Source organism: Argentina anserina, chromosome 4, assembly GCF_933775445.1.
Source record: "Argentina anserina chromosome 4, drPotAnse1.1, whole genome shotgun sequence".
Lineage (NCBI taxonomy): Eukaryota > Viridiplantae > Streptophyta > Magnoliopsida > Rosales > Rosaceae > Argentina > Argentina anserina.
In genome coordinates, this window is record NC_065875.1 from 1,080,616 (window position 1) to 1,096,313 (window position 15,698).

The window sequence follows — 15,698 nt, forward strand, 5'->3', positions numbered from 1 at the left end:
CGCTTAAGCGACGAGTTTTGTCTTGGGTATGAAAACCCATCGCCTAAGCGTCATAATGGAGTAGTCGTTGATCGCTCTATTCTTAAGATCGATCACTTTGGGGTGAAAGATACATCCAACAATATGGGATTCAATGAAGAAAAAGTGCAAGCACTGACAAAATATTAATTGAGATTTTATGAAATGCAGGAGACTGGCAAGAGCCATTTCAAAGAGTCTCAAATTTGTTGCATAGTTCCTGACGTTGTACGTGAGCACACTTGACCCTTGTATTGGTGCCTTTTCTTCATGAAGTCCCATAATCACCAAAATTAGGGGTGGGCATAAATTTCCGTAATCCTGAATCCTTCCCGATCTCATCCCGAAATTAACCGGGACGGGATTGAAATTTAGCAGCATAATCCGAGACTACATAAATCTGAAGCCAATTTGGTCAAGCATGGTACCCATGTGCTAGGATGATTACCCTAACTTGGCCATGTTCTGAGCTCATCCTTGGTAGATGGTACATGATTGTTCCCATCATTTATTTGAAAACATTGCTTTGGAAAATTTTACCCTGCTTTTGTAAATTATGACTACCCTATTCATTCTCAGATGCATTTTGATAAACCTTTCAAGAGTGGCCCAAATATTTTCTACACAACTATAAACTTAACTCATTACTTAACATTACTTTACAGAGCATAGAACTGAGAAACATCCCATACTGGGTGATCTACACTGCAGAGCCTAAGGACCTGTTGTTACCTATGATAAAGGAACTCTAGAACTATAAATCACTAATCTAAACTCGGAATACCTTTTCTTTTCTTCCCTCCTAGGTTAAACTGAAAGACCTTGAGCCATGCATGCATGGTTTGTCTACAAAGAGGAAGTTTTGGAGATGAAGGATGTTCACTCCCGAATTGTAGCATCTTTCTAAGCAACCTTACCCACTTCTAACAATAAAACATTACTCTCTTTACATTCTCCTTCAAAGCTGGAAGAGGCCGGACTCCAGACTCTCCCACAGCTCGTGTGCCCTTACCAGCATGACCAATAGAGCCATTTTCCTGCAGATCTGGCTCCATATAGAATCGGGCACGAAAAGCAGCCAAATGTGCATAATATGCTGGGGGTACTGCATAAGATTCCACAGAATAGGTCCATCGCAATTACAATTTGAAATGGAAGATAATTTGTAAGTCAAATGATTGTGTGAGCAAAAGTAACTAAGCAGAACAAGGAAAAAATGGCTTACCAACAGACACAGAGCGTGTGCACCTTGCATATGTGTAGCAAAGGTTATTTGTCAATGACTGGATTCCATCAGGAGTAAACTTATTCTCATCCCAGAGAACATGGTAGTGAGCTGGCCGACTTGTCCCCTGCAATATATGACACTCTTAGATCCCAAACAGAGAAATAAAAAGAACAATGCAGCTGCGAAAGAGATGAATAAATTCTTTACCTGAATACCAGCATGGCTGCAGAGATAGAAATCAAACTCTGTAGGATGGCATATCTTGGTATCAACCACAGTGCCTGAAAAAATCACAACAATCAAAAGTAAAGAAGTTGTATCGAAATTCTCTGTAATATGTCAGATGAAACAAGTTTCCAAGATAGTTTAAGCTTTGATCAAAAGAAAGTGTAAGCTTACCAGGCAATATGTTGCCACTTTTGTCAACACTGCTCCTGTCCCTATGGTTATTAGCAAATAATCGTGTGTGGTGCCGCTTTTGTACCACAATGAAAGTCACTGGCGGTTGATAGTTGGGTTCCAGAGAAGCACATGCCTGTTTACATATCACTACTTAGCAATGTGACAATAATTCCCACATGTACATCCAGTAAGTTTGTATTGGTGAAATAGAAACAGAATATGTCAAGTCTCACCTTCCTAATCGCATCAAGCTCATAGAGTAAGACCTGATAAAATTGCCCTTCACTAACGCCATCCCTACTTGGAATGAAATTATATTAGAAAAGGAACAATCTGGAAAAGAAAACAAAAGACTACTCAAAGAATAACACAGGTTTTGTAACATACTTAAAAATTCCAATTTAGGAATTTAGTCACTCAAAGTGTGGTAGGAAACCAGGGGTGGATCCAGGATCCAAATTGTTTAGGCTAATTAGCCATGTGAAAATATTTAGAATTTCACTAAGCATTACCAATTTGCCATTAGTCGTTAGTCGTTACTAAACTTGCAGCACACTTTTGCAACACATAATGTCTAATGACTAATAGATCTTCTCTTATTTACTGCCAAATTGCTTGCATAATTGAAAAGGCCATGTTCAGCTAGATTCATACATACAAGAAATTTTTGAAAGGCTTAGCCACAACCACTATCAATACATGCACAAGGCATAAAATTTGGACAGACTTAAAAAGAAGAAAAATCTGAGAGATTTGGGGTCAAAATATTGTCTACACTACAGTCCTTATAACCTACTACATAAATGAATACGCCCCTGGTAGGATCTCAAATTTACCTGTAAAATATAATCCTGAGAGGCTTCTGCCCTGTTGCTTTCCTAAAGGAAACCAGAAGATCCCTGCACAAAAGAGAACTCGACACTAAGAAGTAAGAAGCATGTGTTATAAACTTTTAGGGTAAATATATTCATACATAGTAACACCTAACGGAAAGAGTAAAAGGTCACATGTTTAAAGTATATGCAAGCAGAATATCCAAGGAATAAAACGAAGAGTTTGGGGAAATATGTTGTGCTTGTAGAGAAGAAGAAAATAAGAGGAAAGATTCCTCCGAAAGTTTCCAAGTAATACCGGATCATGCCGCCACTGATTGTGCCACGAACAGGGTCCTGCCATGTCTTGTACAAATCTTGTATCAGTTCCTGTCTGTGAGCTTGAGCACAAACTAACCCAGCATATTTGGTCACTTCTGGCCAATCCTGGGAAGCAACTACCTACAAAAGTAAATCATCACTCATTTGTTAGCACTAAGCATCAACGGTTTCAATACTCGACATATATTGAATTTTCATGTGGTAGAGAGACATGCCGCAGCAATAGAGGGACTGGTATCTTCTCCATTCTCCGGGTGAGACACATCTGCTCCAAAAATTATAGTTGGTATGTCGCTAACTAAAGGTATTCTGCAGCTGATAGCATCCAAAAGTACTGTGTTTCTGCCACCCATCTGCAGTATTGATGAGTCCAAGAACCAACAGGATTCAGAAAACATTCAAGAAGATCGAGAGTTCGAGACATTATATAAACCGTGAAATGAGTAATATAACCTTCCACAACTGCTTTTTCCTTACAAATGTTAAGACCATATAATTAAGAATGTACTCTCATTTTTAAACTCGTGACAACTAGTATATGTTAAAATCAGCTCATTCACAATTAGTTTGACGGGCACTGTTTCATCTTATATTGATTAAAGAGTAGCAATAATGTGGTACACATAGCACTGGAACTAGTTCATAAATTTGTAGACTCAAGCATGCATAAGATATTGGGGAATGAACGAACCTTAACATTTATCTTAAGCGACACATTAGCCAAATACTGTTTGCTTATCTTGAAAACATGCTTTGTAAGACAGCATTGTGAGATTAATCCAAGATCTGTTTCACATATTCGCTTGATATCACCTAAAATAGCAGAATCAGGTTAGAATTAATTATATGATTCAAGTTATCTTTAAAAACATGAAGATGAAAGATCAGTGAAAAAACAAATAACTGGATTATGGCAAGTATGACCTACCATACAGGGACCCGTTGTTGTCAGGCAAAATAGCCAATAAGAGCTCTAACTCTTTTCCTTTTGTTTTGTTCATGGATGCATGATATACATGCTTCAGAGCTTTCTCTACTTGCTCAGGCCTAGCATTGTAAATTGGAATAACGGGTTCTTGATTAAATTCCTAAAAAACAGTATAACATAGTTAGAAACCCATGCAATAATAATAAAAGATAACAATTCACGTGAAAAAAAAAATCAATACCATGCCAGAGACTTGACACATCTGACCAAGTTCACTACAAAAACTTCGAGCAACACTCTCCTGGACACTCCTGGAGAAATTAATACAAGCCCACCGGCTAACTGTCATCCCATTAATCATTTTCTGCAATATATGAAGATCAAGATATCAGAGATAGGCACTAAGACTAATAATCCTTTTTTTAATAAATGATTTAAATTAGATAAAACAACACAGGCTATATTGAACTAAAGGGGTTTTAGTGGTGAAATAGGATTTCTTTTTTGATTGATCAGTAACCGTTACAATCGTAACAGATGTGATGAACTATTTTGCCATGTCTTACATACATTACATATACAGTGCTAAATTTAGCAAGTATACATTACATATAGATGCACTATTTTAAGTGCTAAATCGTAACAGATGTGATGAACTATTTTGCCATGTCTTGCATACATTACATATAGAGTGCTAAATTTAGCAAGTATAGTACCTTGTTCATCATATTCCACTGACCTACTTGAGGCAAACAATTCTTTTCTTTTCCTGTTTCATGATACTTCAGCTGCCAATGATTTTTTTGTTAGACATTGGACGATGAGAAGATATTTTTAATCAAACATTACAATGTATTGAGGGGCAACATACCCAAGGGGCTGGAAGAATTCGAGCCTCAACTGAAGCGAGCTTTTCACTGATTTTGATCCCAAACTCATTAGCATAAGGGTCTTGGTCATAAGCATTATGTTGGACGGTCTGGTTATGTATAAAACCAAAAAACAATGTATCAATAATTTGTATGAGAACACAAAAAAGTAACATTAAACAACTTTCATCAAGAACATCATATCATATGTGTGCAATTATTCTCTACTTCTTAGGTAGCATAGATGGTCTCGAGTTTGCATATTCATTTTCTTTGCATTAAGTTCACTACTAGAATTCATTTCATTTCTATTCTCAGTCCATTGTTTGCCAACCTACCAGCCAATTTCTAGACCTTTCTCCCTCACACGTCACACCCCACCACTGATGACACATAATATATTTCTTTGTGACGAAAGCAAGGAGTGGCACGAGATTAGGCCATATGACTAAACAATTAAAAACAATTACCTGGAGGATGTCATTTTCACGATCCCTAGGCCTTTGGCATGTAACTTTTAAGAGAGCAGTAATTTGCTTCTCATTCAACCTTTTTGTATATCGTTGTCCCTCAACTATTTTGCAGGCCTGCAAAATTTGAAGCATGTAAATTCACAACAAGACTGATGAAAAGAAAATTGTGAGGATTGCATTAGGGATTGGGTGACCACGACCAACCTCCATAGGTAAATAATTTGCTTTTTTCTGATTTCCGCCAACTTGAAGGCAAGGAAGATGTCCATGTTCAATTGTGAATCCATACATCTCCTTGAAGTATTCAATTACTGATTTCATCGTTGAGTTCTCATCAACAGGAAACCTGATGGAAGATGACATCAGAATATAGCAACTAGAACACTAGCACAAGCCGATCAAGAATCAACAAAAAATAAATCACAGCTTCTATTCCTTTCCATGCAAGTATCTAGAAGCCTGGATGAGCAACAAATTTATGCTTTTGTCAAACTTACACAAGCTCTCTTGTAGGTTGAGATGTCAGTCCTGACACTCGATACTTTCTTCGAACACTTCCCCTGTGGGTAACTTCAACTTTCACCCCTCTAAGAGCCTTCTTAATCTGGTAGGCATTTTAAAGTACATACTAGATTAAATTAGATGTCAAGGATAATATACATACTTATATAGAAAAAGAAATATAGTTACAAAAATCACCTTTATACGATCAGCATCAGATAATGTCCTAGTTAGTACATCCTTTCCCAGAAGCTGGGCTACGAACTCTATTACGGGGAGAGGCTCTATGAATGCAGCTGAAGCCATATCTGCAACATGTAGCAAGAGAGGAACAATATATAAGACAGGTCATTTGAGAAGAACCAAAAGGAAGTTTTGTTCCACCAATTAACAGCAAGTTACTCACCAATGTTGAGGGAAAGTCCCATTTGGGTAGGCCTTATACTTTGGTAAAACCCACACCATGACTCCAACCCCTCACCAAGCCTTTGTGGTGTTCGTATATTAGGTGAAAAGAAGGATCTCCCAATGGGGCAGTACCTGCATCAGAGAAGTGTTTGTTAGGTGACCACAAACTTGTCTACACACCTGAAGAGAGTACCAGTCACAAGTTATGAGAAATTTTACCTTTTTGATGAAAGCTCTCTTAAAACAATGTCTAGAATTTGGAGAGCCTCCTGCGGGGCATCAGCACATTTACCGGCCAGAAACTGGCTCAAATGATACATGTTTGCTCGAGCAACAAACTTTATCACCACTTTATATTCCCTTTCTCTTCTGAAATATTATACGCAGGCAATGTAAAGTTAACCTTTTTGGATAATGGTGATGAATCAAATTGCTCATCATACATTCAATCTAATACATAAACATGACATATTCTTGGAAACATCTTTCACTATATATGTTATTTGTATTTATGTAAATAGGGTTCTATCATTGTTCTCATCCATCTGATTCTTTACCAGCTGATTGTGATATAAATCTAAAGGAACAAAAAGGCAACGTCCTTACTTTTGGCCATCAATTCGCTCTTCTTCATCAGCAAGTTTGATGTTAAACTCCTTCCAAACAAACGGTAACTCACCAGCAGTGTACAGACTCTTTCTACCATCATAAGCAGGCAGTCTCATGCCAAGGTCAGATTCTCTGTACAGCCTCACTAGTTCTGCCATGATAGCTCTGTTCACAACTCTCGATGTAACTTCAGGAGTTATGCTGACCTGCAAAAGTCAGACCAGTGATGGTGAAAAGGCAAACAAAACATTTAGAACAAAATTAAAAGCCCAAAATTCATCTCATAAATGCTAGTAGAAGCAAAGGGCATGGTGAAAACAGTAAGGTTTTCAAATTTCCTCAGTATTGCAGCAGCAACTGTGAAAATATAAACACTCAGATTAAGGTAAAGGGACCCGATTTCTATGACACAATTTAAACAGAAAATTAATTTTTTCCTACAGCACATCAATAAACACGTCTTAACTATAAGAAAATGACCCATCAAAGAAAACGAGCTTACATCATAATGGTTCAAGTCTTTGTCTGGTAACTCAGCAAAGAAATGGTTGGCCTTTACAACACACTTTATCCCAGCTTGTCCATAACCAGGCCTAGGTGCAAAGCTCAAAGACTTGCTGGAAGTGGGGAAACCCATCTCCATGGCACACAAATTTCCACCATTTTCCAATGAACCATTTGTAGTACTAACTAAAGGACCTCCACCAACCAAGTTTGGTGAGGCTGGAATATGAGCAACCGTGCAGTGCCTTGAACTAGGCCTCATAAAAACCTCGCCTTGATCGGACTTCCGACCACCTCTACCCCTTCTCCTTCCTCTGTTCTTGGTTGGAGGTGAAGCTTGGTTCTGAGCTTTGGGGTTTTGAGGCTCTGAAATTGGTGGACCTTTGCCATTTTGGGCAGTCTTAGGAGCCTTCTGAACTGGGTTTGCTGAGTTCTGTAAATGGGTTTTGATCACAAGGTGCTGCTCTGAGCTCTCCTTCATTTTCCTGATAGGCATGTTTGGTAACTCAAACTGATATATACTCCAAAGCACAAGCCTTTATCCAAAAAGAGACCAGCTTCACTAGATTACACACTAACAGAGTAGTCTTCCCTTTTAGTCTTTACTCAATTTTCCACAGATACAAAACTACCACTGCTCTGAAATACCCAAAACAAACACAGGAAAACAATACGTCAGCCAAAAGTTGCCGGAAAATTTACCAAAAGTGAATAACCAGACACAATAAATGAGATTTCATCACCCCAATACGTTAAGTAAAAGGTACGGGTAAATAAATGTCCAGACTTTGTTTTTCATTGAAGATGAATGACATTACTGTTTCTTTGCAAAACTGAGAGAACCAACTATTCACATCTAGATTTACCCGTTACCAAATCCGCATAGATACAAAACTGAAACCCAAATCTACAGACAAGTAACAGATACAGTTACATAGCCATCCATTAAAAATATAACCAATCTCAAAGACTTGCCAGGAAGATTCAGAGAACACGAAAGCCAACACATAACTCACAGCTCAATATCAGCTTTGCAAGTTCAGCAATAATTGAAAAATAAAAAAAATGCAGAGGCAACACAAGTCATTACCCAAAACCCAAAGTGATTCTTCAGATGTTCCTATAAGCCCAGACAATAACAATAAAAAAAGAAAAAGGAATAGAAGCTGGGGAAAATGAAGGAACCCAGGAGACAAAACCATTGTTTAAACCCCAAAACTGAAAATTTGTGATCATCCACAAAATGAATAAGCCCAAGCAGATAGAAACACAGATGACAAATATCTCAAGAATAATATAAACAATAGTAACTGTTTGTAGAAGACAGATTTGAAGCAAGGCTTGTGAGTTGTGGACTGGTATTAGGAAACAAGAAATAAAAACACCTAGAAAGAGCCAAAATTCAAGAACAAAACCAAGGAGAAGGAATAAACATTGAAAAGGGTAGTAAAATCACTATCTCAAGTATACGGTATACCCAAAATTAATGGCAAAGAGAAAAAGAGCCACCACCATTAAATACCACAAAAACAAACTTAGTTACTCACCAACCAACTGCCCATTTAAGCTGAGAAGCCAAACTCTAAATCAAACCTAACAGAACAATGTTCTTGAAGTCCTTGAACTCGACGATCACAGAACTCAGAGAGTTTTGAGGTGGACAGACCAATGTGAAGTAGTTCAACAAAAGAGGAGGGATATAAAAGACATGGGTTGTGTTGTGTTGGGGGGATTCAGATTCAGCTAGAGAGAGAGAGAGAGAGAGGAGGAGATGGGGATGATGATGAATCTTTATACACGCATGCAACTGCTTTTGGTAGTTTCTTTATCACGTGTAAAAGCCTTTGGGGGGAGAAGAGGCCCTGTTTCTTTGGCTTTATAAAAACAATGGCTTCCTCCTTCTCTTTCTCTACAAATTTCCTAAACAAAAACCCACCACCATCTCAGAAGCTCCGTTGTGCTTCCTGGACTAAGCTCACAGCCTCGGGTATGGCAAAAAAAAAAAAACAAAGACCAATTCTTTATGAGAAAACCAGAGAGAGAGAGAGAGAGAGAGGAGGAAATGGGGTGTGAGTCCAAAAGAGGCAGTGAGTATTTATAAAAGCAATGATACAACAGAAGAAGAATAATTCGAACTTGCAGTCCTCTATTCTGCAGAGAGACTCTTCCTTTCTTTCTCACTCCTCTCTAAAGCTCAGTCCCCACTTCACTCTGTCTAGTCCCTTTTCCCATTTCTCTATATTCATTTTTACTCCATCAAAATTATATAGATAAGTGTACCCGGTACCCGATGTGCCCGGCCCGGTTCTTGGGATGGTGAGACGGGTGGGTCTCTCGGGTCCCTTACCCTAGACCCGGTTTGAGACTTTGAGCTGATGATTCAGTGTACTCGGCTCTATAATATCCCCCATTTGTTGGGTTTTTGGGACCGCGAGGGGGAGAAAACAGTGTGACATGATTTGGCAACCACGCTCAAGTTCCCCCTTTTAAACTCGTCCAGACGCGAAATGTGTGTTCATGCATCAAATCGGAGGTGGGCGGGCGGGCGGAATAATGACTTTTTTTATGCATGCAGAGTAATTATTTTATGTACATGCCACGTGGTACTGTTATGTAGTGTACTCAGTTAATCATATTATGTCATGATATAATTAACATGCACGCGGTGAAAATGAAAAAAAATTATTTACATATAAGAACTAATCAGAGACAATCACAGTAAAAAATATACCAATAACATTAAGTGATATGTCGAGTGAGATATGTGGCGGATATATGTAATAATTTCTCATGTATCAAATCGGAGATAGATGTTAGGAGCGGGAGTTCGGATTAATGACACCCTTTTTGAATGCATCAAATCGGAGATGGATGTCAGAGGTAGGCGTTCGGAATAATAACATATCCTTTTTTTTATTTTCTCGTCGGGTTTGAACGTATATACAGTGTGAGAGTCTACTTGGATAATGACTTAACACATAATTCTTCTTAGAGCGTTTTCATTCGAAGCAATTTGTAGACAAAAATTAAGTATATTTTTTAAAGAAGCACAAGCGCGACCGAGAAAAAGAAACTACTGTAAAATTATCTTTGGTTGAATCGTAATCCAAGTGGGTTAAAATGAAAATTAATAATAATTATTATTATAATTATAATAGGGTAAATTCAATAAATAATACTCTAATTATTGGTCATTCTAACTTTTAGTACATCACATTTGAAAACTATTGCATTAGTACCTCAAATTTCTATTTCAGGTTAATTTTTCGTCAATTAACAACGTTAGTGGCTTTATTTCCTACCAATTTTTTAAGGCATTTTCGTCACTTTATTTTCTACTTATTTCACTTAGTTTATAACCAACATTTTATACCAATTGTTATATAAGCATTTTCTTTTGCTTTTGAATTATTTAAATGCCTATGAATCTATGAGAGATTTTTTTAGCATATTATTATAACAATATAGTTGTTGATTGATGGACATATACAAAATTAAATATATGCTGGTTTATTTTGTAATTGTGAACTTTAAGTTGTTTGTAATAGTTGTGGTAAATGAAGAATGCTTATTAATTTTATAATGGAATGATGTTGTTGGCACCCCTACTAGCACAGAGCTAGTATGGCATGCCACCGAGCATAAGCATCACTCTCTAGGCGGATCTACAAATCCCTATGTGGCTTAACCATGATATTCATAGCGTAGCTCGTCATACAAGCTTTCCAATGATAGTCGGAACTCACCAAGACACCACCGGGAAATCACCTTTCCGACCTCATCAAGATGACTCCATAGTAAGCCTAAAGGGGCAGTTGTCCCACATTGAAGAATATGTAAATGAGAGGGGTTCCCTCACCTATAAAAGGGACCCATCATCCCATTTAGAGGGGGGATCACTACATGTATAACTTAAGGCTATTTGCCAATACTAGTGGATTCAAGTGGACGTAGCCTACCCCAAGAGAGGGAGGTGAACCATTATACTTCTCGTGTCAAACTAACACTCACTAATAGCTAACCGTGTGATCAATCACCCATCTGGTAATCACTACGTTAACATTGGCGCCGTCTGTGGGAAGCTGACAATTAGCTTCGTCGCTCCCCACCAACAGACCTCCCACGGTCCCCCACACCCCACAGTGCATGAGCTCACTACGGCGCAGTCAGATTTTTAAAAAAAAAAAAATTTGACCCTCCCGTGGTCCATGCCTTCCACGGTCACGTTCTTCCACACTCCTCCTAGCACGATGGACGTTCTTCCACGCTCCTGCTAGAGTAGCACGTGACTGCTAGCACGGTGCAAGATTGCTATCGTAGTCCCACGACTGCTAGCGTAGTACGCGACTGCTAGCACGGTGCACGGCTAGTCCCGTAGTCCCACGACTGCTAGCGTAGTACATGACTGCTAGCGTAGTACGCGACTGCTAGCACGGTGCACGGCTAGTCCCGTAGTCCCACGAATGCTAGCGTAGTACATGACTGCTAGCGTAGTACGCGACTGCTAGCACGGTGCAAGACTGTTATCGTAGTCCCTTGACTGCTAGCGTAGTACGTGACTGCTAGCACGGTGCACGACTGCTCCCGTAGTCCCATGACATGCTCCCATAGTTCCACGGTGGAACTCCACGGTCCTACTCCACAGTCGGCTTTCATAGTCCTGCTCTACGGTTGACTTCGTAGCCTTCCGTAGTCGCCAGAGAAAAGAAATCATTAGCACAACGGGACTTGCTGGCAAAGCCAACCAACCCGCAACAAACCACTACCATAACACAGAGAATTGAAAGGAAAATCTCTTCAAACCGGACATCTCCTCACTCAAATCCAAAGCGGCTACTTGCAATCATCCCCAGTGCAAAGGAGCGTCATGCTTCGACACCTCCAACATGATTTTGGTACTTGCATAAAGCGCAACTCCACTCCACATCGGCATAAGATAAGTAAAATGATATGCCTCCCTACTCCTACTGTAGAGTTGATTATTACCATATCTTAGCATGATTTTATTACGCTATAAAGCATGCCTACAACATACCGCACTTGATATGCATGCCCGCATGGTTTTCACACATTGGCTACAACATTTTGTAGAGTTAGCTAGCAATGACACTTAGCCATATCTTATATTCTTAGAGAATGTGTGACGCACACACTTGAATGTCTAACTTGATTGTGCTAATGAAACTAGGAATTTTTCTAACCATTGTTCAGGAGAACAATTAAATTCCTTATGCAGACTGTTTCATCACACAACACTTAGACGCACATAATCAAAAATTCTTTCCTCACCAAAAAGTGAGAGACTACGCCTAAGAGGGCTCAAGACGTCCTACGCGTAACGCTTATTTACGCTATGATGGATGCACTACGCCCAAAAGGGCTCAAGCCGCGTAAATACGCGCACTACGCCCAAGAGGGCTCAAAACGTCCTTCGCGTAACGCTTATCTACGCTACGATGGATGCACTACGTCCAAAAGGGCTCAAGCCGCGTAAATACGCGCACTACGCCCAAGAGGGCTCAAGACGTCCTACGCGTAACGCCTATCTACGCTACGATGGATGCACTACGCCCAAAAGGGCTCAAGCCGCGTAAATACGCGCACTACGCCCAAGAGGGCTCAAGACGTCCTACGCGTAACGCATATCTACGCTACGATGGATGCACTACGCCCAAGAGGGCTCAAGCCGCGTAAATACGCGCATTACGCCCAAGAGGGCTCAAGACGTCCTACGCGTAACGCCTATCTACGCTACGATGGATGCACTACGCCTAAGAGGGCTCAAGCCGCGTAAATACGCACATTACGCCCAAGAGGGCTCAAGACGTCCTACGCGTAACGCCTATCTACACTACGATGGATGAACTACGCCCAAGAGGGCTCAAACCGCGTCAATACGCGCACTACGCCCAAGAGGGCTCAAGCCGTCCTATGCGCAAAGCACACTGCGCTCAGAGAACGCACTACACCCAAGAGCGATCGACATCCTACGCGTAAACCTCACTACGCTACGATAGTAGCTTTACGCTCGAATGTCAACGCCAAAAAGACGTCATACGCGTAGCCTATTACGCTATGATTGACGCACCACGCTCTAATTCAACGCCAAAAAGACGTCATACGCGTAACCTATTACGCTATGATTGACACACCACACTCTAATTCAACATCCAAAAGACGTCCTACACGTAGGTCACTACGCTAAGACGGATGCACAACGCTCTATGTCAGCGCTCAGATGTCCTACGTGCAAAACTTTGCACTAAGATGGACACATTACGCCCGCAGTGGCTCAACGCCGTCCTACGCACACTGCAATATAGGACGCACCAGCCTATAGAGGTCTCACTAGCCTTCAAAGGCCATATTGGCATATAAAAGCCACACTCACCCGTAGCGGCCATATTAGTCCAAAAGCGCCATCACGCAAGACTACTTCGCCTAAGCACACCGCACACATAAGCCATATCACTCGAAACCGCCTCGTTGACTAGGGGTTTCGGGGACTTACGCACACTCGCGTACTATATCATATTCGGGACCATACATACACACGCATCATCATGTGTCAAACACACATCGCGCCCATACATTGTTATGCTATCCATAACAACAGACATACTTCGTGCACATATGCTTTTATCTTTGTTTTGCAGGTTTGAGAGTCTCTTCTTGCTTAAGGAGTTCGGGGACTGGTAGGGGTATGCCACCGCCCGGACACTTATGCTCGGTGACATGTTGATTGATAAACTCCCCAAGCAAGAAGTTCCTCTTACTTAGGGACTGCGGGGGGACATGTTGGCACCCCTACTAGCACAGAGCTAGTATGGCATGCCACCGAGCATAAACATCACTCTCTAGGCGGATCTACAAATCACTATGTGGCTTAACCATGATATTCATAGCGTACCTCGTCATACAAGCTTTCCAATGATAGTCGGAACTCACCAAGACACCACCGGGAAGTCACCTTTCCGACCTCATCAAGATGACTCCATAGTAAGCCTAGAGGGGCACTTGTCCCACATTGAAGAATATGTAAATGAGAGGGGTTTCCTCACCTATAAAAGGGACTCATCATCCCACTTAGAGGGGGGATCACTACATGTATAACTTAAGACTATTTGCCAATACTAGTGGATTCAAGTGGACGTAGCCTACCCCAAGAGAGGGAGGTGAACCACTATACTTCTCGTGTCAAACTAACACTCACTAATAGCTAACCGTGTGATCAATCACCCATCTGGTAATCACTACGTTAAAAGATGTGAAATAATTAACTTAGTTTAAAAAAAATTGAAATTGAAATTAGAGGAAAATGAAAGATAACAAAAAATGAAGTCACGAAAATGCCCTTAAAAATTGGTGGGAAATGAAATCACAAACGGTGTTAATTGATGTAATAAATTAAAATTAGGCTGAAATAAAAATTTGAGTTAACAATACAATAATTTTCAATTATGAGATACTAAAAATCAGAATAAACAATAGTTACTTGAATTCTCTTGTAGTAATAGTAATAATAATAATAATAATAATAATAATTAATAAATAAAAAGAATGAAGAAGTAGGAGGGAGAGTTTTGCCAAAGGCAAGGCAACGCAATGGTTTCAACGTTAAAATGATGAGATGATGTGATGAGTGAAGATGGGATTCAAGTACGGTTTCATGCGGTCGTGTTGGATTTGTGGGGCAAATTACCAGATAGGACAAAAACAAGTAACTGAGAGGAGTAGTGATTGTCTATGATGGCTTTCCTGGACTTGGATGGAATTTGGTCCCGCCACGTCTACTCATTTTATTTTGAATGGTTCTGATTTGCTCCCATGGCATCCATCATTGATTATCATGACTCGTTTTGGAGATTATCATTACTCGTTGACACCCAATCCCCAACAACTCAGATTGGCTTATGAACTCACCTGAGTCACCTCAACCAAAACAATATCAGTATGTAAAGTTTTGAAGTAATTCACTAATTCAGATACTTTGGTAGTAACGTTGGTCTAGCGAACTGGCATGGAAGTCTCATTTCTAATTTTCGAGTCTCAACTCTAATGAGGTATTATATATTTCATATTTAATAAATTTTAGATTATTTAGGTTTGTACGTCTGCGATTAATGATTAGTTTGATTATGCTAGGATATAAACATGCAATATGGAGTGTTTAATTACATATTTAAGTGACGTGTAGAGACAACCACAATATATACATCTAAGACAAAGATTTATGATAAAATCGATTAATAGCTTATTACGTTCATGAACATATTTTTAGCTAGAATATTCTAGGTAAATATACTATTTCAAACAAAACCACACATTCCCCATGAATTTAGCTCATTAGATCATCTTTTTTCTTAAAAGAAGAAAAGGATAGTAGCTTTTGGTTCATAATGCTCAAAATTTTTATCTAAACTGGACGACAAGATTTTTATGATTACGTTGTAAAGTATCATAGCCTATCAACAATCAAATTATACGTGTTTAGAGGTGTTGCTGGATTGAATAGCTTGTGCAACAACTCTATCTAAAGAATCATATCTGAATGGGTCATTACTGTATAACTTACTAAATTGCATAATTCATAACAAAACTAAT

At 39.6% G+C, this 15,698-nt stretch overlaps 1 protein-coding gene across 2 annotated transcripts; it reads right to left on the bottom strand.

Annotated features, from left to right (window-relative positions):
- Positions 1–590: 590 nt before the first annotated feature.
- On the bottom strand, positions 591–8,837 carry LOC126789992 (protein argonaute 10). 2 transcript variants are annotated; one of them, XM_050516115.1, is made up of 22 exons: positions 8,642–8,837; positions 7,093–7,733; positions 6,588–6,796; positions 6,201–6,350; positions 5,980–6,113; positions 5,772–5,881; positions 5,570–5,676; positions 5,277–5,418; positions 5,070–5,186; positions 4,602–4,709; positions 4,447–4,518; positions 3,972–4,094; positions 3,731–3,890; positions 3,494–3,615; positions 3,018–3,155; positions 2,780–2,922; positions 2,485–2,547; positions 1,882–1,945; positions 1,646–1,781; positions 1,454–1,527; positions 1,244–1,370; positions 591–1,123 (listed from the first exon to the last, which is right to left on the bottom strand). In XM_050516115.1, exons 2-22 carry the CDS (start codon positions 7,588–7,590, stop codon positions 942–944), a joined length of 2,979 nt encoding a protein of 992 aa, XP_050372072.1. In that variant the 5' UTR covers positions 7,591–7,733; positions 8,642–8,837; the 3' UTR covers positions 591–941. The 2 variants fall into 2 exon arrangements, with proteins under 2 accessions (XP_050372072.1, XP_050372073.1); XM_050516116.1 differs by having other exon boundaries at positions 2,780–2,918; positions 3,014–3,155.
- Positions 8,838–15,698: the final 6,861 nt, after the last annotated feature.